Genomic DNA, 24,859 nt, shown 5'->3' on the forward strand with positions numbered 1-24,859 from the left:
TTGTTTGCTTTTTGTATTTTTTGGTTTTGTTTTTATCTTGGGTCAGTCCCAGACTTCATAGCTGGCATTACAGAGTGATCCACAGCATCTGCTTCACTTGTGATATAATGCCTTGCTAACTTTTTGAAGGACTAGCCTCAAATTGTAATCCTCTACATCTCAACCTCCTGAGTAGCTGCAATCACAGGCATGAAGCCTGTAGATTTTTAAAAATTCTTATTCTGGATATTGTTCAAATTAGGCACCACTTTGAGATTTTTTTTAGATGATAATTTCTTTAAAAAAATGTTAGCTAAGAATAATCTCACTTTTCAATTTGATCAGCGTTAACTATTATTAAGTTATAATTCTATAAAAAATGATAGGAAATGATGAATAAACTCAAAGTTAACTAACCAAAAATTTTCAATGTTAATGTAATATTTTCATATAAAAGTCATTATACACATGTGTACAGCAAGTCAACTTAACCTGTTTTACATCAGTTTCTTTGAGTATAAAACATAATTAGTCAACTATTTTATAATATTGTTATGTATTCAATATATGTAAAGTACCATGTATCAGGCACATTTAGTTAAATGCTGAGTGTTGCTAACATTTTTTTTTTTTGGTCAATTGTGGGGCTTGAACTCTGGGCCTGGGTGCTGCCCCTCAGCTCTTCAGCTCAAGGCAAGCGTGCTACCACTTGAGCCACAGTGCCACTTCTGGTTTTCTGAGTGGTTAACTGGTGATAAGAGTCTCACAGACTGTCTAGGCTGGCTTTGAACAGCAATCTTCAGACCTCAGCCTCCTGAGTAACTACGATTATAGGCACGTGCCACCAGTGAGTGCCTGGCTACTAACATGATTAAATTAATGTTAAGTTAAAATTATTTTTCTGGTAGTGTATACTCAAAAAGATTATAAAATAATCTTGCATATTTTATTAATATTGGTAATTGGCAGCACCACCACCAAAGCTGTTAAATTTGGTGAATCTGATGCAGCTTTTGATTAGCATGTAGGCATGTAAAGCTGCTTTCTCTTTTATTTGGGGGGGGGGGGGGGGGTTAAACAGAGGACTGAACCCAGGATGTTATACTTGCTAAGCAAGTGCTTTGCCACTAACCTACATCCCAGCCTGCTGCTTTCTATTTTATTGAAATGTAAGTTCTTTAAAACACCATGAACAGGGGCTGGGAAGGTGGCTCAGTGGTAGAGTGCTTGCCTTGCATGCATGAGGCCCTGGGTTTGATTCCTCAGTACCACATAAGCAGAAAAAGCCGGAAGTGGTGCTATGGCTCAAATGGTAGGGCGCTAGCCTTGAGCTGAAGAGCTCAAGGACAGTGCCTAGGCCCAAAGTTGAGGCCCCATGACCAACAAAACAAAAAACAAAAACAAAAAACAGCATGAACATCTTCTACTCATATTGCATATCTTTAGTCAAAAGTAAAGAAAATATATCAAAAAGATACTAGAGGAGTTTTAAGAATAGAGAAAAGTCAGGTTAAAAAAAAACAGAGGACAGAAGTGTGATATAATGGAAAATAGGGATGTTATTTTGGCTAAGGAAAAAGCTAGGGCTAGCTGCCATTTGATCAGAGCTCATTTTCAGGATCCAAAAGAAATTGAGCACATTCCATTGCTGTATGAGCATATACCACATAACAAATAAATAATCAAAATAACTGGTAATCTGTAATATAAACTGTCTAACAAATTAAATAAACAGAAATGGAAATCTTTGAAAATATTAAAAGCCAATGGGATTTTTCCATTAGGTATTTTGAAATCACTGTCAGTGTTTTCTTACTTATGCCAGTGAAGGAAAAGGAAAAAGTCCCTTTAGTCCATACAGAATTGAAGAAAGCCTTAGAATGTCGTTGAAATTACCTAAATAGAAATGTGACTACTCCGAATTATCATTTTGGGTAATAATTGTATATGAGTGAGTAGAAATTTCTAAAACTAATATGACTTAAATCTATTTTGAGATCAGTATTCACCCTGTCTTTTGTATGTAAAAACAACAGAAAAATAAAAATAATTCAGATAGTCTGAAAAAGACTATAAATTTATATATGTTTTGAAATCTTCATTAACTGTGCCAACTATTTAACAATGTAATGCAAAGATTCATGTTTCTGGGCTTGGAAGGTAGCTCAGTGCATGCATGAAGCCGTGGGTTCAATTCCTCAGAACCACACAAGCAGAAAAAGCTAGAGGTGGTACTGTGGCTCAAGTGGTAGAGTGCTAGACTTGAGCTGAAGAGCTGAGGGACAGTACGCAGGCCCAGAGTCCAGGCCCCACAACTGACATTAAAAAAAAAAAAAAAAAAAGATTCATGCTTCTGATGACAATGTCAATAAATGACAATGAGTCATTCAGGAGATAAAGATACTAACCTCTACCTCTCTTATTAAAGCCCCAATAAGTTTTATAGAGGCAGCAACAGTCCATTTAATTCCTGGTTAGGAACTGAGCACCAAGCAGTGCTGAGCAAATGCTGGTTTGCCAGCTGAGGTGCGAAAAATAGACTAGGATATTTAAAAACTTGAACCATACAAATCCATTCATTATATTCAAATGAAAATTAAAAGTTATACCAAGCAATGGTGGTTCCTGCCCATAATTTTAGTTACTTGAGAGGCTAAGATCTGAGGAATGAAATTCAAAACCAGCCTGGGCTTGTAGACAAATCTGAGAGACTTATCTCCAATTAACCATAAAAAGCCAGAAGTAGAGGTATGCTTCAAGTGGTAGAACACCACTAGCCTTGTAAAGAAAAAGCTAAGGGAGAACATCTTGGCCCTCAATTCAAGCCCCAGTACCAACACAAATAAATAAGAAAGGAAGAAAAAGTAAGTTTCCAGCATAATGAGAAAATCCAGAGAGAGATCATTTAACTAGGTATAACTATTGAATGCTTACTTTATATGCTATAAAGCCTTGAAGAAGGCAAATAAAGGCTTATACTCTTCAGTGAGACAAATCAAGCAAAATTTAGAAATAAAACATAGTATAAGCTGGGAAAGCCAGATGCCAGTGGCTCACACCTGTAATCCTAGCTACTCAGGCAGCTGAGATCTAAGGATCGAGGTTCAAGGCCAGCCCAAGCAGGACAGTCCATGAGACTCTTATCTCCAATAAATCGGAAGTGGCACTATAGAGCTCAAGAGGCGCTAGCCTTGAGCTGAAGAGCTGAGGGACAGCACCCAGGCCCAGAGTTCAAGCCAAATGACCAACAAAAAGCAAAAACAAGCAAACAAACAAAAAGCTGGGTGCCAGTGGCTCATGCCTGTAATCTTAACTACTCAGGAGGGTGAGATTTGGGGATTGAGGTTCAAAGCCGGCCTGGGCAGGAAAAGTCCATGAGAATCTTATCTCCAATTCACTACCAGAAAACCAGACGTGGTGCTGTGGTTCAAAGTGGTAGAGCACTAGCCTTTAGTGAAAAAGCTCAGGCCCTGAATTCAAGCCCCACTAATGGGGGAAAACAAACAAACAAGCAAAAGATAGTATATATTTTTTCAGAGAGGTAGAAGGTAATACTGCAGATTATAAAGATTCCCTTTGTCTTAACCTAACTGTATTTTAATTTATATTTTACTCTACTTTTCAATTTAACTTTTGTGCCAGTATTGCTTTGCAGTCTTGTTTGGCTTTTTTTTTTTGGTCTGGTCATGGGGCCTGAACTCTGGGCCTGGACGCTGTCCCTCAGCTCTTCAGCTCAAGGCTAGCACTCTACCACTTGAGCCACAGTGCCACTTCAGGTTTTTGTTTTTTTTTTTTGCTTATGTGGTGCTGAGGAATCGAACCCAGGGCCTCATGCATGCCAGGCAAGCGCTCTACCACTGAGCCACCTTCCTCGCCCTTGCATGGCTTTTTTGCTAAGGGCTGGTGCTCTATTTCTTGAGCTACACCTCTAGTTCTCTGATTATTTCAAACTGAAAATTAAAAGAGAAAGAGGAGAAAGTTGTATTATAAGGGCAAGTTTTTATAAATCCCATGGAATGACTAGAGGATTTTACAAAAACTAACCGTAACATCCTATTTTACTTAATAGGAAGTAAGATCATACTGCAACAATTTGCTTGTTTTTCTTTTTTTTTTAATTTAATTTAATTTTATTTGTGAACATACTGTACAGAGGGGTTACAATTACATGGGCAGGATAATGCATACATTTCTTACCAAGCATTGCAGCCTCCTCCTTTGTTTACCCTTCACATCCCTTCCCAGCCTCCCCCCTCCCCCCCAATCCCAATCCTTCTCCTTCCTCCCCCTTCCCTCCCCCCCCCCCCCGCTTATTTTTTCATAGTTTAAAAGCTATGTTCTTTTTCCCAGTTAGCATTCTCATCTGCTTGAGCCATTACACAGAAATAAGGTTTAGAAAATAAAGAGTATTTACCATACTTTATACAAATAAATTATTTTTGTATTGTTCTAGCTTTCTCTGTAGCAAAGCAAAACTTCTCAAACCAAACCCTTAAATTTTCTCCAATGACAAGAACAAATGACTGCTGTTAATGATTTTCAGATTTAAAGCAATGATTTCTCATATAAAACATTTTTCCTTGAGATCTGCCAAAGCTATGCCTCTCTAGACAAACTTCATCCTTGTTCTAAGAATTTTTCACTATATTGTCCAAGCTGACTAATTTTTACCTTGAATGCAAACCAAAAGAGAAGATACAATTTTTTTTAAAGGATGACTAGTGGAAAGCCAAAAAATATTTCTTCTACTTCTAATTTAATCCACATTGAATTATAAATAAATCAGCAGTGTAGAAATGAGTTTTATTATTACATAAACAACTATCCCACCTGTCTAAAACTTCACAAAGAATGGGTAGTTTCGATTAATATTTTAGCAGAGGAAACAGTTTGGACCACTTCTCTCACGTTAAGAAACAAATGGTTGACCTTTTCCTATGTACTATATATACATGTTTTCAACTGATACATTCTTTTTTCTAAGAATCTCTACAGACAAAATGGATAAAGGATAGCACTGTGTAAATTCTGTATTCATGATGAAAAAGTTAAATGAAACTATCGATTTTCATAGGATTATTTTTCAAATGTCTTCAAGCCAAGTTCTGTCCCTTGACATGTATAGCATCATAAAAATGTTCAGTTTTTTTGGCAACTACACTTGGCCTATTTTCATATGAATGGGAAATGAAAAAGTCAAATTAACAGGATGGAAATTGGTATTATATCTTTAATTCTTCAACACACTTCAGCATAAAAATGAAGAATGAAAAGAATGAACATCTGCGTATGATGTAACTCAAGCAGTCAGTAAATTGTGTAAGAAATTTGTTTTGTATTTTCTTAAGAAAAGCAATTCTGGCTCGACAGACTTAATTCACTTGGTGGGTTTGTTACAAAACCAAATGTCACTACATCAAAAGGATGATTTTTTACTTATCTAACAAATATTCCATTTTTTTCAAGTCTATCATGTTTGTGCCAAATGGTCCATCATCTCACAATCTAGAAACTCTTTGCAAAATAGTACATAGATGAAACATGTGAAGATTACCAAAATATAGAATTATGTAGATGCTTTTAGTATATGCTTCTCATTTTCTCATCTCATTAAGTTTTTACCATTTTCCCTCTTTTGGTCTTTAATTCTTGGATAATCCTCACACATATGTGTCTCATTTTACTAGAGAACCCAAAAGGCAGATTAGGGGGAGGAAAAATGTAAAAACAACAACAACAACAACAAAAAACACCAGGTTCACAGGTTAAGTTTTGTTAAATTCCAGTTAGTCCTGGACAAAATTCATTTTTCTTTCTCTCCCTCCCACCCTCCCTCTCTCTCTCTCTCTCACACACACACACACACACACACACACACACCACCACCACCACCCCACCACCAAGCACAGTATGAAGCAAATAATGGTGCCAGCTGAGTTACTAGGGATAGCAATGAAGAGTTGACCTGTGCAAATATGCCATCCAAATACACTGACTGTATTTAAACAGAAACTAAAACAGTTACTATGGCAATAGGAAAGCCCAAAAGGGATCATTTAATTAGATTAACCAACAAATATTAAATGCTTTCTTCTATAATAAAAAATAAGCTTATCATGCTCTATTGACAAGCTGCTCACTTAAGCTATGGTAAGATAAGGATCCAGTTGGGACAAAAGGAAAGATTAGATTAGTTCATTTCTGCACATTTTATTGTAGTCAAGCAATAGATTAGTCTCAATCAATAGTTTAGCATATAAAATGTTATGATGCCCTAAGAATACGGTAAATAGCTAGACAGACAGATAAGGCTAGATGTGTGTCATTAAGCAACAGGTTAGAAAAACCTGAAAGAGACTACTCCACTGAGATTTTTTTTTAAAGTAGACAAATGCCTTCTTAAGAATACGTTTAAGAGGCCGGGCATCAGTGACTCCCACCTGTAATCTTAGCTACTCAGAAGGCTGAGATCTGAGGATCATGGTTTAAAGCCAGCCCCAGGCAGGAAAGTCTATGAAACTCTTATCTCCAATAAACCACCAGAAAACTGGAAGTGGCATTGGCTCAAGTGGTATAGTGCTTGTCTTGAGCTGAAGAGCTGAGGGACAGCACCCAGCCCAGAGTTCAGATCCCACAACCGACAAAAAAAAAAAAAAAGAGGGCTGGGAAGGTGGCTCAGTGGTAGTGCGCTTGCCTTGCATGCCTGAGGCCCTGGGTTCGATTCCTCAGCACCACATAAGCAAAATGAAAAAAGCCGGAAGTGGCGCTATGGCTCAAGTGGTAGAACGCTAGCCTTGAGCTGAAGAGCTGAGGGACAGCGCCCAGGCCCAGAGTTCAGGCCCCACGACCGGACCCAAAAAAAAAAAAGAATACATTTAAGAGAAAGGCAGAGATAGAGGACCAATAAAACAAAAGCCAGTGCAGACGATATGCCCAAGAGATACTGGTACTGGTACTAACACCTTAATCACCAAATTGAGAGCTATGAGGTCAGTGAGGACCAAATTTCTTTTGAGCAGAGAATGAGGTAATAGCATGCTGAGCAAAAAAGAGAGAACAGGGTACCAAGTAAAATATGTGAAGACAGTGAAGAATAAGATTCTAAGTCATGAGGACAAAGAGAACTGAAATAAAGTCATTAGAAATCAAAATGAAGATCTAATACTTTCTCCAAATTAACAGCTACCTCTCAATGTTTGCCTCATCTACTTTAACTCAAAAGAGGAACCATGTTTCTTCCACAACTGCCAAAGAGAAAATATAGACATTCACAGAAAACCTTTCCAGATTCCACTAAACAACTTTGCTAGTGGTTCCCTCCCATTCTTTCTCTCTATCTACACAAACACATACAGAGAACTAGATCTATACCAAGCTGAACAATAAAAAGAAAAGATCTCAACTCCAAATGGATCAAAGACCTTGAACTCAAAGCAGACACTCTGAAAACATTACAGGATGGAATAGGAAAAACCCTAGGTCTCCTTGGCTCAGGCCGAAATTTTCTGAATAGAGACCCGGAAGCACAACAAATCAAAGAAAGGTTGGACAAATGGGATTGCATAAGATTGCAGAGCTTCTGCAGGGCAAATGACATAGCTAGCAAGATCAATAGAAAGCCCACCGATTGGGAGAAGATCTTTACTAGTCATACAACGGACAAGGGTCTCATATCTAAAATATACTTGGAACTCAAAAAATTAAACCACCCAACAACAAATCCTCAAAGAAACAACTGCCCAATAAATAAGTGGGTGAAAGACTTAAAGAGAAGCTTCTCTGAAGAAGAAAGAAGGATGGCCAATAGACACATGAAGAAATGTTCAACATCCCTAGCCATAAAAGAAATGCAAATCAAAACAACATTGAGATATCACCTCACTCCAGTTAGAACAGCAAAAATCAAGAACTCTAACAACAACAGATGCTGGAGGGGATGTGGACAGAAAGGAACCTTACTTCATTGTTGGTGGGAATGTAAACTTGTTCAACCACTTTGGAAAGCAGTATGGAGGTTCCTCAAAAGACTTCACATAGATCTCCCCTATGATCCAGCAATCCCACTTTTGGGCATTTACCCAAATGTTTACAAACAAGACCACACTAAAGCTACCAGCACAACTATGTTTATTGCAGCATTATTTACCATAGCTAAGATATGGAACCAACCCAGATGCCCCTCAGTAGATGAATGGATCAAGAAAATGTGGTATATATACACAATGGAATTCTATGCCTCCATCAGAAAGAATGACATTTCCCCATTTGTTAGGAAATGGAAAGGTTTGGAAAAAATTATATTAAGTGAAGTAAGCCAGGCCCAAAGAAGCATAGGTCCCATGGTTTCCCTTATTTGCAATATCTAGTATAGGTATGAGTCAAGCGGAAAAGGTCAGATAATGTGATGTTAGGAAAATGAACCCCTAAATATGTATTTTAATGTTTTTGTTTCTTTCATGCATGTGTTTCTAACGCATTTATAAGATTATTTCTTTGTTGCTTTGTATGTCCCTCCCCCACAGTGTAACCCCCGCTTTCACTATATTTGATGTCAGTATAACATGTGGAGGAGATGGGGACAAACAAGTCGTTTAAGGATTCAGGTGGACCTGTTCCAACAATGAGAAGTACAAAATGTCATGTCAAAACCAGCTTTACAATGTCGGTGTGTGTGTGTGGGGGGGGGATATAATTGGGTGGGGGGAGGGGGGAGGCTGGGAAGGGAGGTGAAGGGTAAACAAAGGAGGAGGCTGCAATGCTTGGTAAGAAATGTATGCATTATCCTGCCCATGTAATTGTAGCCCCTCTGTACAGTATGTTCTCAAATAAAATAAAATTAAATTAAAAAAAAAGGAAAGAAAAGAAAAGAAAAGATCTCCGAGTTAGATATCATAGCATTAGGATTTGTCATTTTCTCAGCTAATTAAAAAAATTCTTGTTTTTCTATAAGATACAAATTATTAAATATAATGAACAGTTCATTTGGGGTTTCTTTTCATTTAAATACCTAAAAATTATTCATATTTTGCTGAAAATAATAATACATTATTGGTTAAATCATTCTTGACATTTATAAATGCTGTAAAGTATAGAATAAGGTGATAAATCCTTAGCCAAATTATATATAAAATATAGAACTGTCTTAGTACTAAACAATCTCCAGTTAAATAATGTCAACCAGGCAAACAATTCCATCAACATCCATTTGAACTACTCTTCAAAATTCATATTAAAACATCTGCCAACTACAAAAGAACTTTGATCAATGTCTTCAGCTAATGTATTAAACTTCATTGCAACCTACTCTTCCATTCCTTAAAAGCATTACCAAAATGGCTGAAACACTGTCATTTTAAAAGATGGCCCACTGCTAAGTAAACCTAAGTTTAAGAAAAACCTGAATGGCAAAAGGCTAATTCATATTAAAGTACATCTCAAATATTAAGGTAAAAACCACTAATTTTTCAGCTTAGAAACCTTGCAGTGATTTAAGAATACATATATTTAAGCCAGGTGCTAGTGGCTCACGCTTGTAATCCTAGCTACTCAGGAGGCTGAGATCCAAGGATTGAGGTTCAAAGCCAGCCCCGGCAGGAAAGTCCGTGAGACTCTTATCTCCAATAAACCACTAGAAAACCGGAAGTGGCACTGTGGCTCAAGTGGTAGAGTGCTCGCCTTGAGTTGAAGAGTGCATGGACAGTGCCCAAGCCCAGAGTTCAAACCCCACAACTGACAAAAAATAAAAATTTAAAAAATTTTAAAAAAGAATACATATATTTATAACTGAGTTTCATACAAATTACTGATTAATAAAGAGCAACACACAGTGATATAAAAAACACACAGTGACATTAACTCACCTAAATAGGGAATGCAAGGTGTCATCTTTAAGCTACTTATATAGTCTCTGAGTCTTTTGTAGTTATCTTCTTTACTCATTACATATTCTAATTTTTCAAAGGTAGCTTTGTCTTTTCGACTTAAGAGCTAAAACACAAACAGAAAAACCTGCTGTTAAAAGAGAAACTACACTCATTACCTAACTTACGGAACTGTGACCCATCTGTATATCACCTTTATAATAACAATAAAAAAAATTTAGTGGCTGGGCAGGTGGCTCAGTGATAGAGTGCTTGCCTTGCATGCATGAGGCCCTGGGTTCCATTCCTCAGCACCACATAAGCCAAAACAAACCGAAGTAGCTCTGTGGTTCAAGTGGTAGAGCAGTAACCTTGAGCTGAAGAGCTGAGGGACAGTGCCCAGGGTCCAGAGTTCAGGCCCCATGACCACCAAAAAAATAAAGAAAGAAAGAGAGAGAGAAACTAATTTCTTGGCCCTCTTAACTTTTCCTGGCATGTAAAGAACTACATGGTCTAATATATATGCAATTTATATTTTATAATTTCCATAAAGAACAACTAGATTAGTAAAATCCATTTTGAGATGTGGGAGGATTATTTATAATAAGTACACAGATATAAAGAACTAATTAGCTGTCCATTATAGGTTATTTTCCTTAGTGACAGCAGAAAGTTGAGGATTCTTGTTTTTTTCTCAAATCTTTTTCTACTATTAGTATTATCTTTACAGGTCATTTTATTATATTCTACATTTTAAAAAAAGAAAGAATATGTGCTTCATAATGTTCTAACGCCACAATTTTAGGACCAGAGTCCCAAAAGTCTTGTAGCTCAGAGTATAAAACTTTTGGCAAAGCTCAAAATGCTTTATTGGTATTAATGAAGGAAGACTCCCCGACAGATTTCCACATGTTCCTGGCTAGTTCTACACTGCTTCACGAACTTGAAAGTCACCACTGAAAATGCAAAATTCTCAGACTACTCATTTTTGATATGCATTTCCAATGGTATATGCAAATGCATTCATTTGCCTAAGCAAACATTTACTTATTATATACCTAAGGTACAGACTGGTGATTCTTTACATCATGACAATTATCTGTCCCTGCTATGACTATATTAAATTGGTTAATTTTCAACTTTGTAACTAATATAAATGAATTACCTCCTAATCTAAGAACTTCATATCAATAACAAACCTTTTATCCTTCCATACCTAATTCCCTTTCTGTCTTTAAGAAATAAGCAGTAACCACTATCCTAAATTTGGGGTTTGTCATTTCTTTGGGTTTTATTTATCTGAAGAGTATTATTTATAGTCTTCTGATTTGGGGGGGGGTCATGGGGCTTGAACTCTGGGCCTGGGTGCTGTCTCTCAGTTCTGTAGCTCAAGGCCAGCGCTCTACCACTTGAGCCACTGAGCCACTTCTGGTTTTCTGGTGGTTTATTGGAGATAGTCTCATGGACTTTCCTGCCCAGGCTGGCTTTGGACCATGATCCTCAGATCTCAGCCTCCTGAGTAGCTAGGATTACAGGCGTGAGCCACCAGCACCCAGCTTCTTCTCATACTTTTGCTCTATGGCTATCACTCTACTGAGCCATGTCTCCAATCCTGACAAATGTTTGCTGTTTTTTTTTTCATTTTGGTTTTTTGTTTTTGTTTTTTCATTTTGGTAGTGTTGGGAATCCACAGGCTGAAGCATGGTAAGTGCACATTCTAGCATTGAGTTATAGCCTTAGCCTGATAACTGTTTTGTTTACTTAACATTTGATATTCTAAAGTTTTACTCATGAAGTTCTAAATAGCTATAGTTCACTCATTTCCATTGCTTACACATTATTTCACCTGTAAAACATCTTTACTGCGATTATCTAAAATTTTTTCTGATTTTTTTTTTTTTTTTTTTTTTTTGGCCAGTCCTGGAGCTTTAACTCAGGGCTGTACATTGTCCTTGAGCCTCTCTGTATTCAAGGCTAGTGCTCTACCACTTGAGCCACAGTGCCACTTCTGATTTCTTTTGCTTTGTTTTTTCAATTGTTTTTCTTTTTTAATTTTCTGGGCCTCAAGTTCTCTTGGCATTTTCACTCAAAGCTAATGATCTACCAGTTGAGTTATACCTCCTGTGTTAGAGTCTCACAGAAGTTTTCTGCCAGGGCTAGCTTCCAACAACGATCCTTAGATTTCAGCCTCCTGAATATTTAAGATTACAGGTGTGAACCACCAACACCTGGTTTTCAAGTATCTTTTGATAGAAAGTCTTTAATATTGCAAAACTGGTTTGATATAGTTTGACATATACCAACACATCATCTTTACTCTCATTTTAGCATCTTATCTAAACTTTTAGCATCTTATCTGAAAAAATCCTTACATATACCAAGCAAGAGATCCATTTGTGCCATACCAAATAGTCATTCTTATTTTTCCTTCTAACAACTCTGATTTTGCATTTTGCATTTAAGTCTTGAATTAATCTGACAGTCATTTCTGTAAATGGCATATGGGCTCAATTTACTTTTCTCCAAACTAATAACCTATTTTGAAGCTCCAATAAATAAATGGCCACTCATTTCTTCACCAGTTTATACTAGTTCCATTGTCATATTTCAGAGTTCTAAAGAAAAAATTTTCTACTTCTAGGTCTATATTTGATTTTTTAAATTTAATGTTATTGTCAAGGTCATGTACAGAGGGATTATAGTTATATAGATTAAGATAATGAGTACATTTCTTGTTGATGAGTATATTTGGTTTTGTTGATAGATATAGCTAAATCTGTTCAAGGTATACAATAGTTTTAATATCTGTACAGGCAAGTACTCATGTCCTCATTCCTGTTTTCTTCTTCAGGATGTCTTGGCTATTCTTAAACCTGTACATTTCAATATAAATTTTATAATTGATCTTTCCTCCAAGCATTACTAGGACATAAATGAGAAGTTAAAATTGCATATATTTAAGGCACACAATGGGTTGTGATATATACATATAATTAATAATGCCATCATTTCACAATTACAATTTGTGTGTATGGATCAGTAGGAACATTTCAGATATATTCTTTCAGCAAATTTTATGTATAAATATAAAATTATTAACTATAATCATGTTATATATTAAATTTCAGTAACATCCGTTCCACATAATGAAATTTTGTGCCTACTGTACACCTCCCAGCTTCTCCAAACCCCTACAATCTACCCTTTTACTCTGTTTCTACTGAGAACAACTTTACATTTATAATTTCCTTTTTTTTTTTTTTCAGTCATTTGTAAGCTTGAACTCTGGGCCTGGATGCTGTCCCTCAGCTCTATCAGCTCAAGGCAAGAGCTCTACCACTTAAGCCACAGCGCCACTTCCGGTTTTCTTATGATTAACTGGAAAGTCTCATGGACTTTCCTGCCTGGGCTGGCTTTGAACCACAATCCTCAGATCTCAGCCTCCTCAGTAGCTAGGATTACAGGCGTGAGCCACTGGTACCCAGCTTTAAAGTATTAAATACAAACAAATTTAGCTGAGTCTATAAAGTTTTACCTGTGTAATCTAAATTTAAAAATACCTGAAAGACTGTGTACAGTATCATGTCACTCAAACATGAGTGTCAAAATGTTCATTAAATATTTAAACATTTGTATGTGTCAAAATTTTTATCTTTCTTGTCAAAGTAATACACTGAAATATGTTAATATCAGAATATACAGCAACATCACATAATTCCTTATTTACTACAGATCTTCCTCTTTCTTTTTTTTTTTCCGTCGGTCGTGGGGCCTGAACTTGGCCTGGGTGCTGTCCCTCAGCAATTCAGCTCAAGCTAGCACTCTACCACTTGAGCCACAGTGCCACTTCAGGTTTTTGTTTTTTTTTTTTGCTTATGTGGTGCTGAGGAATCGAACCCAGGGCCTCATGCATGCAAGGTAAGCGCTCTACCACTCAGCTACCTTCCCAGTCCCTCTTCCATTATTTTTAAAAGTAATGAGGGCTGGGAAGGTGGCTCAGTGGTAGAGCGCTTGCCTTGCATGCTCGAGGCCCTGGGTTCGATTCCTCAGCACCACATAAGCAAAAAAAGAAAAAAGCCGGAAGTGGTGCTCTGGCTCAAGTGGTAGAGCGCTAGCCTTGAGCTGAAGAGCTGAGGGACAGCGCCCAGGCCCAGAGTTCAGGCCCCACAACCGGACCCAAAAAAAAAAAAAAGGTAATGACATCAGGAAAATTTCTGAAAGCCCAGTTTAGATATGCAATCTTACTAAATGCACAATCTTGATTAAATGTAACTTTTTAACATTCATACTTCCCTATGACATGAAAACTGATTGTAAAAAATGCTTAGAGGTTACAAAAAAAAATCCCAAAACTAAACAAGCAATAAACGATTCTACTCATAAGTTACATGGCAAAGCGGATAGAATGTTTAAGGAGAGAACTAAGTACAAAATAATTTTTAAATTCTCATCTATTGTAATAACATTAGTCTTAGTAAGTACAAAAGAACTAATATTGCTTTACTTCTTACCAGAAGCCTAACTTTGATTAACTAAGGAAGATTACTCACCGCCCATGTTTTAGTCAACCTGAAAATCGGGGCACTCTGTAAGCCAGAAACCACTGCCATGAGTGCGTGAAGGTTATTAAGCTCATACAACTTCTAAAGATTTAAGAAAAGGGGAGAAGGAAAAAAAATTTTAATGGGTATAAGAAAAATATAGATAACATGCAATTTAGGAAATTGGTAATATTCCATATATATTTATTACCTTCATTGTTCAGATCTGTCATTTAGAGTACCTACTATGTTTAAAGTAAAGTGGGCTCCCCCAATAAAACTTCCATATCTACTTTGATGTTCCCCAGCTCAGGGAAATAAATTTATCTCTAACTGGAATTTTTGTTGTTGTTCTTTTTTTTAAGTATGCTCTCATTTACCTCTAACCAAACTTTTTTTATACTGTCATATTTCTAAGCTTATGTTACAGTTTAAAGAAAGGGTTTCTTTAGAATACTCATCTGGTCTTCTGCCTAAAACTCCTATCTTTCTAAGTATGGAGTTCAAAAACCTCTTCACAGAACTCATGCTTCTTCCTGACTGAATGTTTCTCATTCATTCTGAGATATTATTTTTATACTCTGATCCAGGAAACACTTATCTAAGACTATACTCCATTAGTTTTCCAAGAAATACACTCAACATTTATTATTGCTAATTTCTAGATTTGTCATACTAAATGATATTTATATCACAAAGGTACTGTCCTAAAAAAATCAGTTATTTTATAAATATTCCAACTATGTTACTAGAAAAGCTTGAGGCAAAAAAAAATGCTAAGAGTGGCACACTTAATTGAAAACCCAAAGAAAGCAAATAAACACACAATAATAAGTATAAAACAGTATATAAATCTTTACATAGGAAAGTTATATAGTCTAGTTGGGAAAATTCACTCAACAAATAAATGTTAAACATTTATAATGGACTAAATACATTTTATACTCTATATATGCCAAAAATGAAAAGAACTATAAAGAAAAAAAAATTCTGCTTTGATACTACTGCCTCAACTCCTCCAAGAGTTTTCATTTTCAGCAACTATCACCAATGATAATTTGGTCCTATTGCTCTTATCTCTTTACAGGTGTTGATACACAATGCTACTGATTCTGTCTGTGGAATAATCTTTTAAAAGAAGGAATATAATAGCTAGCTTTATAACAAAGCAAATACAGAATAGAGATAATTAACAGGCAGGAAAAAATAATTTTGAAAGTTGCCATTATATACTAGAAGTCTGAATAGGAATGAAGTGATATGATGAGAAAGATAGGGCTAAAACTCAGAAGTATTTTTTAACTACCAAAAATATTAGAAAACAGTAATAGAAATTCAGAGTTGATGAGAAATGTAATTGATTTCAATTAGCTAAAAACCCAGTATCTAAAGTGTCACAGAGAATGTTTCAAAGCTTTTTATGACAACTTTGGTGCGGGGGGGGGGGGGGGGGGGGAGGGTTGAGGAGTAGCGGGGAGGACTGGGTGGTGGGGCGGGGGGGGGGATGGGAAGGGATGGGAAGGGGAAACAAAGGAGGAGGCTATAATGCTTGGTAAGAAATGTACTCATTATCTTGCCCATGTAATTGTAACCCCTCTATACAGTATTTTCACAATAAAAAAACACTTTATGATACTTCTGCAAAGTATCTATTTGTATAAGCTAATTCTGCCATCTAGTGCTACAAAATGTTAGAATATACCTGGTTTTATATGATGAAAGAAAATGCAACATAAAACTATTGTAAGCCTGGTATGTTCACTTTACTATTTTTCATTCACAAGTGAAGTTATATGTTACAAGAATCCTAACAGATGAATGTGGCTATGATTACAATACTTTTTAGTGAACTTACGAATCTGGAGTTGTTACAGATTTATCTTAGTTGTCTTTTTGTAGACTGTACTATTTCACAATTTTCTCTAAATGCTGATTATCCTTGAAATTCAAACTCTGTTTTTTTTCTATACTTTTATCTAGGTCACACAGTAACTTCTCTATTTACATAGTTGTAAACATCACATATACAATTCTTTTAGAAATATTGAGTATATTTTTCAGTATATGGGGTGATCTATTTAAGAAGCAAGCAAACAAAGACCTGCTGTATATTTTATTACTTAATCCTATATATGGTTTTCAGAATAGTCTATTATCTAGAAGTGTCATATACTATAATTTAGTGACTCAGAAAGGAGGAGGAAGGAGATAAAAGAGGAAATTAAGAGAAATACAGGAAAAGGAAGAGAAAATAGGCTTTCAATTAAAAAGAAAACAAAAACTGAAGCTGCTTATGGTGGCACATGTCTTTAACCCTAGCATTCAAGAGGCTTAAACAAGGAGATAGAAAGTTTGAGGCTTACTCAGTAAATAAGCCTTATTTTCCAGTATCAAAATTAGGAGTAATAAAATATCACAAGCAAATAGTCACTGAAAATACTTTGAGTTGAACTATAAAGTGTTTTACTTACCTTAGCAGTTTTAATATAATGGCTCAAAACTTCTGCTCTAATTTTTAATGTTTGAGCATGAAGAATCTCTCTCACAACCCAAAAGCTTACCTGAAAAAAAAATTAAAATAGTTGAAGGACAAGCTTATGTACTTAGTAGTATCAAACTAATAAAAATATTTGATGAACTTCCCATATTGTTAAAAAGTTTTCATGTTACCTTATCACCAAGACATCACCAATCTTCAAATACTGTATTCTCTGTACACACAAGAAAAATGAAGGGAAAAAAAAAGAAAAGAAAAATCCTCTCCCCCTCTCCTTTTTTGGTATCTTTCCTAGGGCTTCAATTCAGGGCCTAGGTGCTGTCCTTGAACTTCTTTTTAGTCAGTCCTGGGGCTTGAATTCAGAACTTGGGCAGAAGAAGCCTGAGCTTCTTTTTGCTCAAGGCTAGTGTTCTACCACATGAGTCACAGTGCCACTTCTGGCTCTTCCTATTTATTTGGAAGGAATAAAAAATTAGTGCTTCATGCTTGCTAGGCAAGCAATCTACCACGAAGCCACATTCCCTAGCCCATCTCTAAACTTTTTTGCTCAAGGCTAGTGCTCTACCATTTGAGTCACAGCTCCCTCTGGCTTTTTTGGTAGTTAACTTATCATAAGAGTCTCATTTGAGCTGGCTTCGAATAGCAGTCCTCAGATCACAGCCTCCTGAGTAGCTAAGGATTACAGTCACTGGCACCTGGCTCAGAAAAATATTCTTTAGATACAACTTCACTAATATGCAAAAGTTAACAGAAAATTTTCAGAAAAAGAGCTTTGTAAAGGAAAAAAATGAGCACAATAAAAAAACAAACAAGGGAGGGATTGGAGGCATGACTCAGTTGGTAGAGCTCTAGCCAATGAGAAAAGTAGCAGATACTGAGTTCATGTCCCAGTCTCAGATCTAAAAAAAAAAGAAAGAAGAAAGAAAAAAAAACCCAGTGGATTAACCATTTTTCTTTTAAATGGACACAATTAGGTAATGGACACAATTAGGTAATAAGATCTATATTCAGATGTTGTTCACGATACCAGTAGTTTTCTGTGGCTGTAAGGTATAACTAAAAGTATATATTCATGTCATACATTAATCCTACATTTCTCAAATTAATCCTACATTTCAAAATTTTTCTAGTACATTTAGGTTCAGTCAATTAGAAATAAAACCAACTCCTTTATTTCCTTCAAAAACAGAAAAATCAATCATTATCTGGAAAAAGGTTTTCCAAGCAAATTGAAATAGAAAGAAAGCAACAGCAGGTATACCCCTATCATCAATACAGACATCCAACCAAAATTAGAAGAAAAATTTAAAAATCACCTATGATGCGCCTCTCAAGTCCTTTGGGGGGAGGGGAAGGCTAACTCAAACTTAGGATATAAACCACATAAACAGGGCTGGGAAGGTGGCTCAGTGGTAAAGTGCTTGCCTTGCATGCATGAGGCCCTGGATTCGTTTCCTCAGCACCACATAAGCAGAAAAAGCCGAAAGTGGCATCATGGCTCTAGTAGTAGAGCACTAGCCTTGAGCTGAAGAGCTGAGGGACAGGACCCAGGCTCAGAGTTTAAGCCGGACAAAAGAAAGAAAGAAGAAAGAAAGAAAGAAAGAAAGAAAGAAAGAAAGAAAGAAAGAAAGAAAGAAAGAAAGAAAGAAAGAAAGAAAGAAAGAAAGAAAGAAAGGAAGGAAGGAAGGAAGGAAGGAAGGAAGGAAGAAAGAAAGAAAGAAAGGAAGGAAGGAAGAAAGAAAGGAAGAAAGGAAGGAAGAAAGAAAGGAAGAAAGAAAGGAAGAAAGGAAGGAAGAAAGGAAGGAAGGAAGAAAGGAAGGAAGAAAGGAAGGAAGAAAGGAAGGAAGAAAGGAAGGAAGAAAGGAAGGAAGAAAGGAAGGAAGAAAGGAAGGAAGAAAGGAAGAAAGAAAGAAAGGAAGAAAGAAAGAAAGGAAGAAAGAAAGAAGAAGAAAGGAAGAAAGGAAGAAAGAAAGGAAGAAAGAAAGAAAGAAAGAAAGAAAGAAAGAAAGAAAGAAAGAAAGAAAGAAAGAAAGAAAGAAAGAAAGAAGTGAAGGAAGGAAGGAAGGAAGTGAAGGAAGGAAGGAAGGAAGGAAGGGGAGGGAGGGAGAGAGGGAGGGAGAAAGGAAGGAAGGAAAGAAAGAAAAAGAAAGAAAGAAAGAAAGAAAGAAAGAAAGAAAGAAAGAAAGAAAGAAAGAAAGAAAAAACAATGAGATTGAAGCAATAAGAAAGGTCAAAGCCCACCAAAATCAGCACTAGAGAATGGATACATGCAAGAAGGGGGTGGGGGAGAGGAAGGGTATAAGACCAAGGGGAGAGAGGGTAGAAGAATAAAGAGTGAAAGGGGTGGGGATGTAGCCAAGAATTTTTTTTTTTGTCGGTCGTGGGTCTTGAACTCTGGGCCTGGGCGCTGTCCCTCAGCTCTTCAGCTCAAGGCGAGCGCTCTACCACTTGAGCTACAGCGCCACTTCCGGTTTTCTGGTGATTTATTGGAGATAGGAGTCTCATGGTCTTTCCTGCCTGGGCTGGCTTTGAACCGTGATCCTCAGATCTCAGCCTCCTGAGTAGCTAGGATTACAGGCATGAGCCACCAGTGCCTGGCTAAGAATTTATTATATATACCACAAAATTAAGAAGAGTAAGGGAAAGGGTGGGTCTAAGCGGGATGAGGATGTTGAAGGGGTGATGATACTGATTCAAGATGCATTGTATTCCTAAACTGCTTTGTAAAATCGTACTTCCTTTATTCAACTACTTGAAGATAATAAAGATTAAAAAAAAACTATGCACAGGTGGCTCACCCCAGTAATCCTAGTTACTCAGGAGGCTGAGATCTGAGGATCGTGGTTCAAAGCCAGCCTGAGCAGGAAAGTCCAAGAGACACTTATCCTCAATTAAAGGCCAGGAAACCAGAAGTGTGGCTATGGCTCAAAGTGTGATTGAGCACTAGCCTTGAGCAAAAAAGCTCAGCCTCAGTTCAAGTCCCATGAACAGCAACAAAAAAAAATAAAGGAGGAAAGGAGAGAAGGAAGGAAGGGAGGGAGGAAGGAAGGAAGGAAGGAAGGAAAGAAGGAGGGGAGGGAGGGAGGGAGGGGAAAAAATTCTGAGCTGAGTGTCAAGAGGCTCATGCCTATAATCCTAGCTACTCAGAAAGCTGAGGTCTGAGGATCCTGGTTCAAAGCGAGCTCAGGCAAGAAAGTCCGTGAGACTCATGTCTAATTAACCACTAGAAAATGAAGTAGTACTGTGGTTGAGTGCTGGCTTTGAGCAAAAGAGCTCAGGGACAGTGTCCAAGCCCCAGTTCAAGCTCCATGACCAATATAAAAAAAGAACAAAAGAGAAAAAGAGAGAAAGAGCAGAGAAAGAGAGAAAGGAGAGAAAGGAGAGAAAGGGGAGAGAGAGAGAGAGAGAGAGAGAGAGAGAGAGGAAGGAAGGAAGGAAGGAAGGAAGGAAGAAGGGAGGGAGGGAGGAGCTGGGAAATTGGCTCAGTAGCATGAGGACCTGTGTGCGATTCCTCAGCACTGCATAAGCAGAAAAAAGCTGGCAGAGGTGCTGTGGCTCAAGTGGTAGGGCTCTAGCCTAGAGCTAAATTGCTGAGGGACAGTGCCCAGGCCCAGAGTTCAGCCCCCACGAAGCCTGATAGATTTACTGCCAAATTCTACTGGGACTTTAAAGAACAACTAAGACCAGTACTATTACCCAAACAATATCACAAAACAGAAAAGAACACTTCTGAACTCATCTTATGAAGCCAACAAGGAGACAACAAAAATGATAGACCAATTTCCTTGATGAACACAGAAAAATTCTGAATGAAATACTTACAAACCAAATTCAACAACACATTAAAAAGACCACACACCTTGATTAAGCCGTTTTTACTCCAAGTATTTGAGGGTAGCTCAACATTTTAAATCAACAAATGTAATACAATCACCATTGGAATCAAAGATAAAATTCACACGAACATCTCAATAGATGCAAGAAAAAGCCTTTGACAAATTTAACATCCTTTCAGGATTCAAGTTTATTGAAAAAACCCAGGGATAGAAGGAATTTATCTCTTTACAATAAAAAAAGATATGACAACCTATCACCATCAAATTAAATAAGCAAAAGCTGAAACAATTTCTTCTAAATTCAGGAATGAAACAAGAATATTCAGTTATTCAGTATAGTACTAGAATTCAAAACATTAAGTCAAGAGAAAAAAAAAAAGAAACCCTACTAAAAAAGGAAGAAGTTAAATGATCACTTGTACAGATCATATGATCCCATACTTAGAAGTCTAAAGACTTCATACAGAAATTAGTAGCTTTTATATATACCGGAAATGAATAAGCTGAAATCAGGAAACACACACACACACACACACACACACACACACACACACACACACACACACACACACACACACACACACACACACACACACACACACACACACACACACACACACACACACACACACACACACACACACACACACACACACACACAGAGAGAGAGAGAGAGAGAGAGAGAGAGAGAGAGAGAGAGAGAGAGAGAGAGAGAGAGAGAAATAAATTTAACTAAAGAGGTAAAAGATCTTTAAAACTTAAAATTATAGGGGGCTTGGAAGGTGGCTCAGTGAGAGTGCTTGCCTTGCATGTATGAGGCCCTGGGTTCCATTCCTCAGCACCACATAAGCAGAAAAAGCCAGAAGTGGTGCTGTGGCTCAAGTGGTACAGTACTAGCCTTGAGCTGAAGACGTGAGGGACAGTGCCCAGGCCGAGTTTAGGCCCCATGACCGACCAAAAAAAGAAACAAACAAACACCTTAAATAATAAACATTGAAAAAAGAAATTGAAGACACTAGAAAATAGAAAGACCCCCCTTGGAGCCAGGTGTTGGTGGCTCACTTCTGTAACCCTAGCTACTCAGGAGGCTGAGATCTGAGGATAATGGATCAAAGCCAGCTCAGGCAGGAAACCAGAAATTGTGCTGTGGCTCAGGTGATAGAATACTTGCCTTGAGCTGAAGAGGCTGAAGAGATGAGGGACAGCTCCCAGGCCCAGAGTTCTAGCCTCACGACTGACCCCCCCCCCCAAAAAAAAAAATTTATCGTATGGAAACATAAAAAACCTTGAGGAGCAAAAGCATTACAGAAAAAACAGTAATGCTGCAGATATCCTAGTGCTAAACTTCAAATTATACTATAACACAATAGTGACAGCATGATTCAGGCAAAAAAAACTAACAACAGCAGCACTGACCAAAAACCTCAAAGACCTTAATGTACAGTACAAAACTTTGAAAATACAACAGAAGAAGGTAGAATAAAAAAACCTGAAGAAGCTGGGTACTGGTGACTCATGCCTTTAATCTTAGTGACTCAGGAGGCTGAGATCTGAGGACTGCGGTTTGAAGCCATCCTGTGCAGAGACTCTTATCTCCAATTATCACCAGAAAGCTGGAAGCTGCACTGTGGCTTTAAGTGGTAGAGTGCTAGCCTTGAGTGAAAAAGCTCAAGGACACCACCAAGGCTCTAAGTTCAAGCCCCACAAGCGGCAAAATCAAAGCCAAAAAACCTTGAAGATATAAGCACAGGCCATATTTTCTAAAGAGGTCTTACATTTCTCAGGAAAGAAAAACGACAAATTCACAAATGGGATTTCATTCAATCGAAAGCTTCTACATATCAAAGGAAGCAGTTACCAGAATCAAGAGACAACCCACTGGATGGGTGCAAGATATTCATTAGAGAAAGAAAATAGTGAGAAGATAATAAAAACATAAATATAAAAAATTCTGTCTATTTGTGAGGCCCTGATTTCAAACTCCTCACAGAAAAGAAAAAAACAAAAACAAACCAAAGAACAAAGAAAAAGTAAAATGAGAACCACTTTAGGACCTTGCTCTACCCTCTTGGCACATATCCAGCAGAGTGGTAAACCAACATACAAGATGAATACCTGCATATCCAATTCTTATAAAAGATTAAGAGACAAGAAAGAATGTCAACTTTCAACCATTGGAATAGCAATTAATTGGTTGTAATAGCAATTACAGGAGAAAAAACAGATCATGAAAACAGACAGTATTTGCAGAGGTATCAGCTGAAAATATTTGCAATCAATACTGTTCCTTGATGAAAATAAGTATACACTGAGGAAATGAATTTCAGAAACTTGAAGATCGAAATTTTACACAACTCACATGATTAAATCTTCTGGTGAAGGCAACTGCATTTGGTGCAGAACTGTATTTTTCTTTTTTATTCCACCCACAACTTGAAAGCTCCTAGAAAAATAAGGTAAAAATTAAATATAAAAACATCTCAGTGTATTTCCATTCTAATTTTTTATTTTATTATGTTTAAATAGTTGTACAAAGAAGTTTCAACATGTCAATTTATGAGGGCAATGCATCTTGATCAGTGTCAACCCCTTCCAACATTTTCCCTGTGTTTTTTTCTTTTTTTCTTTTTCCTGTGTTCTTTTTTTCAATGACTTTATTCAAAAGGTACATACAAAATTAGCTAACAATATAGGCATTCTGTAAAATAACAACGGCAAGCTTTATTTTAAAATGAATATGATTAGCAGAACATAGGAAAATTTCTATTTCATAGTCAATATTGGTAAATTCTTCCCAGAACAGATTTAACCCTGAAAGAACAGCTAGAGATAATTACTACATGGCAATCTAAGTTCTTAGTATGAAGCAATTCATTTGGTCTAATCATTATCATTATAATTTATAATTTATTATGGTAAATAAAAAACTTAGATAAAGTATTATGATCAACTTCATATTAACGCTATAATGGAAGTACATCAGTATATCAAACTTATTAACAAGTGTATCAATTAAATTTATCAAACCATTCAAAGTACCCACTTGACATAGAATTCAATCCCAATTGTAGTCAGTCATTTACACAGATTCATTGCATTTTCCTGCTATAAGCAATGTTATGCTATAAATAATGAATATTGTTACACATTTTCTGATATTTCTAACCATTTCCTAAAAATAAAAGTCCTGGGGCTGGGAAGGTGGCTCAGTGGTAGAGTGCTTGTCTTGCATGCATGAGGCCCTGGGTTCGATTCCCCAGCACCACATAAGCAAAGAGAAAAAAAGCCGGAAGTGGTTCTGTGGCTCAAGTGGTAGAGCGCTAGCCTTGGGCTGAAGAGCTGAGGGACAGCGCCCAGGCCCAGAGTTCAGGCCCCACGACTGGACCCCCCACCCCCCCCACCCCCGCCAAAAAAAAAAGTCCTAAGAATGAAATGACTAAATCAAAGAAAATTAACTTTTTCAAGGCTTTGATAATTAGGCATTTTTTTCTCTTTCTTAACTACCTCTGCCTTAACTACCCCAACTATAAAAATTGTTTGCTGCTAAACAGAGTATACAGTAAGTAGAGGGCTGTAAAATATCACTAAGTCCACCACTCAAATAAAACATATAGAACCATATTCCCAGTCTTCCACATGGGCATATTTGGGGCTGCTTATTATCTGTTTAAAGAAACCAATCTTACTATCCTGCCCATAAATCTTTCCCATCCTGAGACTAGATAACAATAACAGCAACAAGTTAGACCTAATACAGAAATTATTATACATTAATTTGTTTTTACATACTCATTCGATCCTTATCTTTATCATGTGTCATGATAAATAAGAAACCTAGACAAAAGCATTGCAAATAATGACCATTTTAGAGACAAGGTATCACATGTAACCAAAGGTGGTCTTGAACTCACAATCCTGCTGCCTCAACCTTCTAGGATCACAGGTGTACATCACTGTATCTGTCTATGACTTCCTTTTTAACATTTTTCTTTAAAGAATCCTTTTCTCCTTTTTTAAAATAATGCCTGACCAAATGCAGGGTTCATGTAGGTTAAGAAAGCACTCTTCAATGGATTTACATCCCTAATCCCTTTATAATGCTTTTCTGATTCCTCTAATAACTGATACTGTTTTTGGAAAATCCAT

The 24,859-nt window shown here is 36.9% G+C and overlaps 1 protein-coding gene across 7 annotated transcripts in view; it reads right to left on the reverse strand.

Moving 5' to 3' along the window:
- Ralgps2 (Ral GEF with PH domain and SH3 binding motif 2) overlaps positions 1-24,859 on the reverse strand; it is a 139,190-nt gene that overhangs the window by 62,020 nt on the left and 52,311 nt on the right. For all 7 annotated transcript variants that reach the window (XM_070034385.1, XM_070034380.1, XM_070034381.1 and 4 more), the window contains 4 exons: positions 23,073-23,156; positions 16,852-16,941; positions 14,390-14,482; positions 9,840-9,966 (listed from right to left, as the gene is read on the reverse strand). In XM_070034385.1, the coding sequence (XP_069890486.1) occupies positions 9,840-9,966; positions 14,390-14,482; positions 16,852-16,941; positions 23,073-23,156 (394 nt within the window). The remainder of the gene's footprint in view (positions 1-9,839; positions 9,967-14,389; positions 14,483-16,851; positions 16,942-23,072; positions 23,157-24,859) is intronic.

Source organism: Dipodomys merriami, unplaced genomic scaffold (assembly GCF_024711535.1).
Source record: "Dipodomys merriami isolate MVZ:Mamm:240054 unplaced genomic scaffold, mDipMer1.0.p SCAF_24, whole genome shotgun sequence".
Classification (NCBI taxonomy): Eukaryota; Metazoa; Chordata; class Mammalia; order Rodentia; family Heteromyidae; genus Dipodomys; species Dipodomys merriami.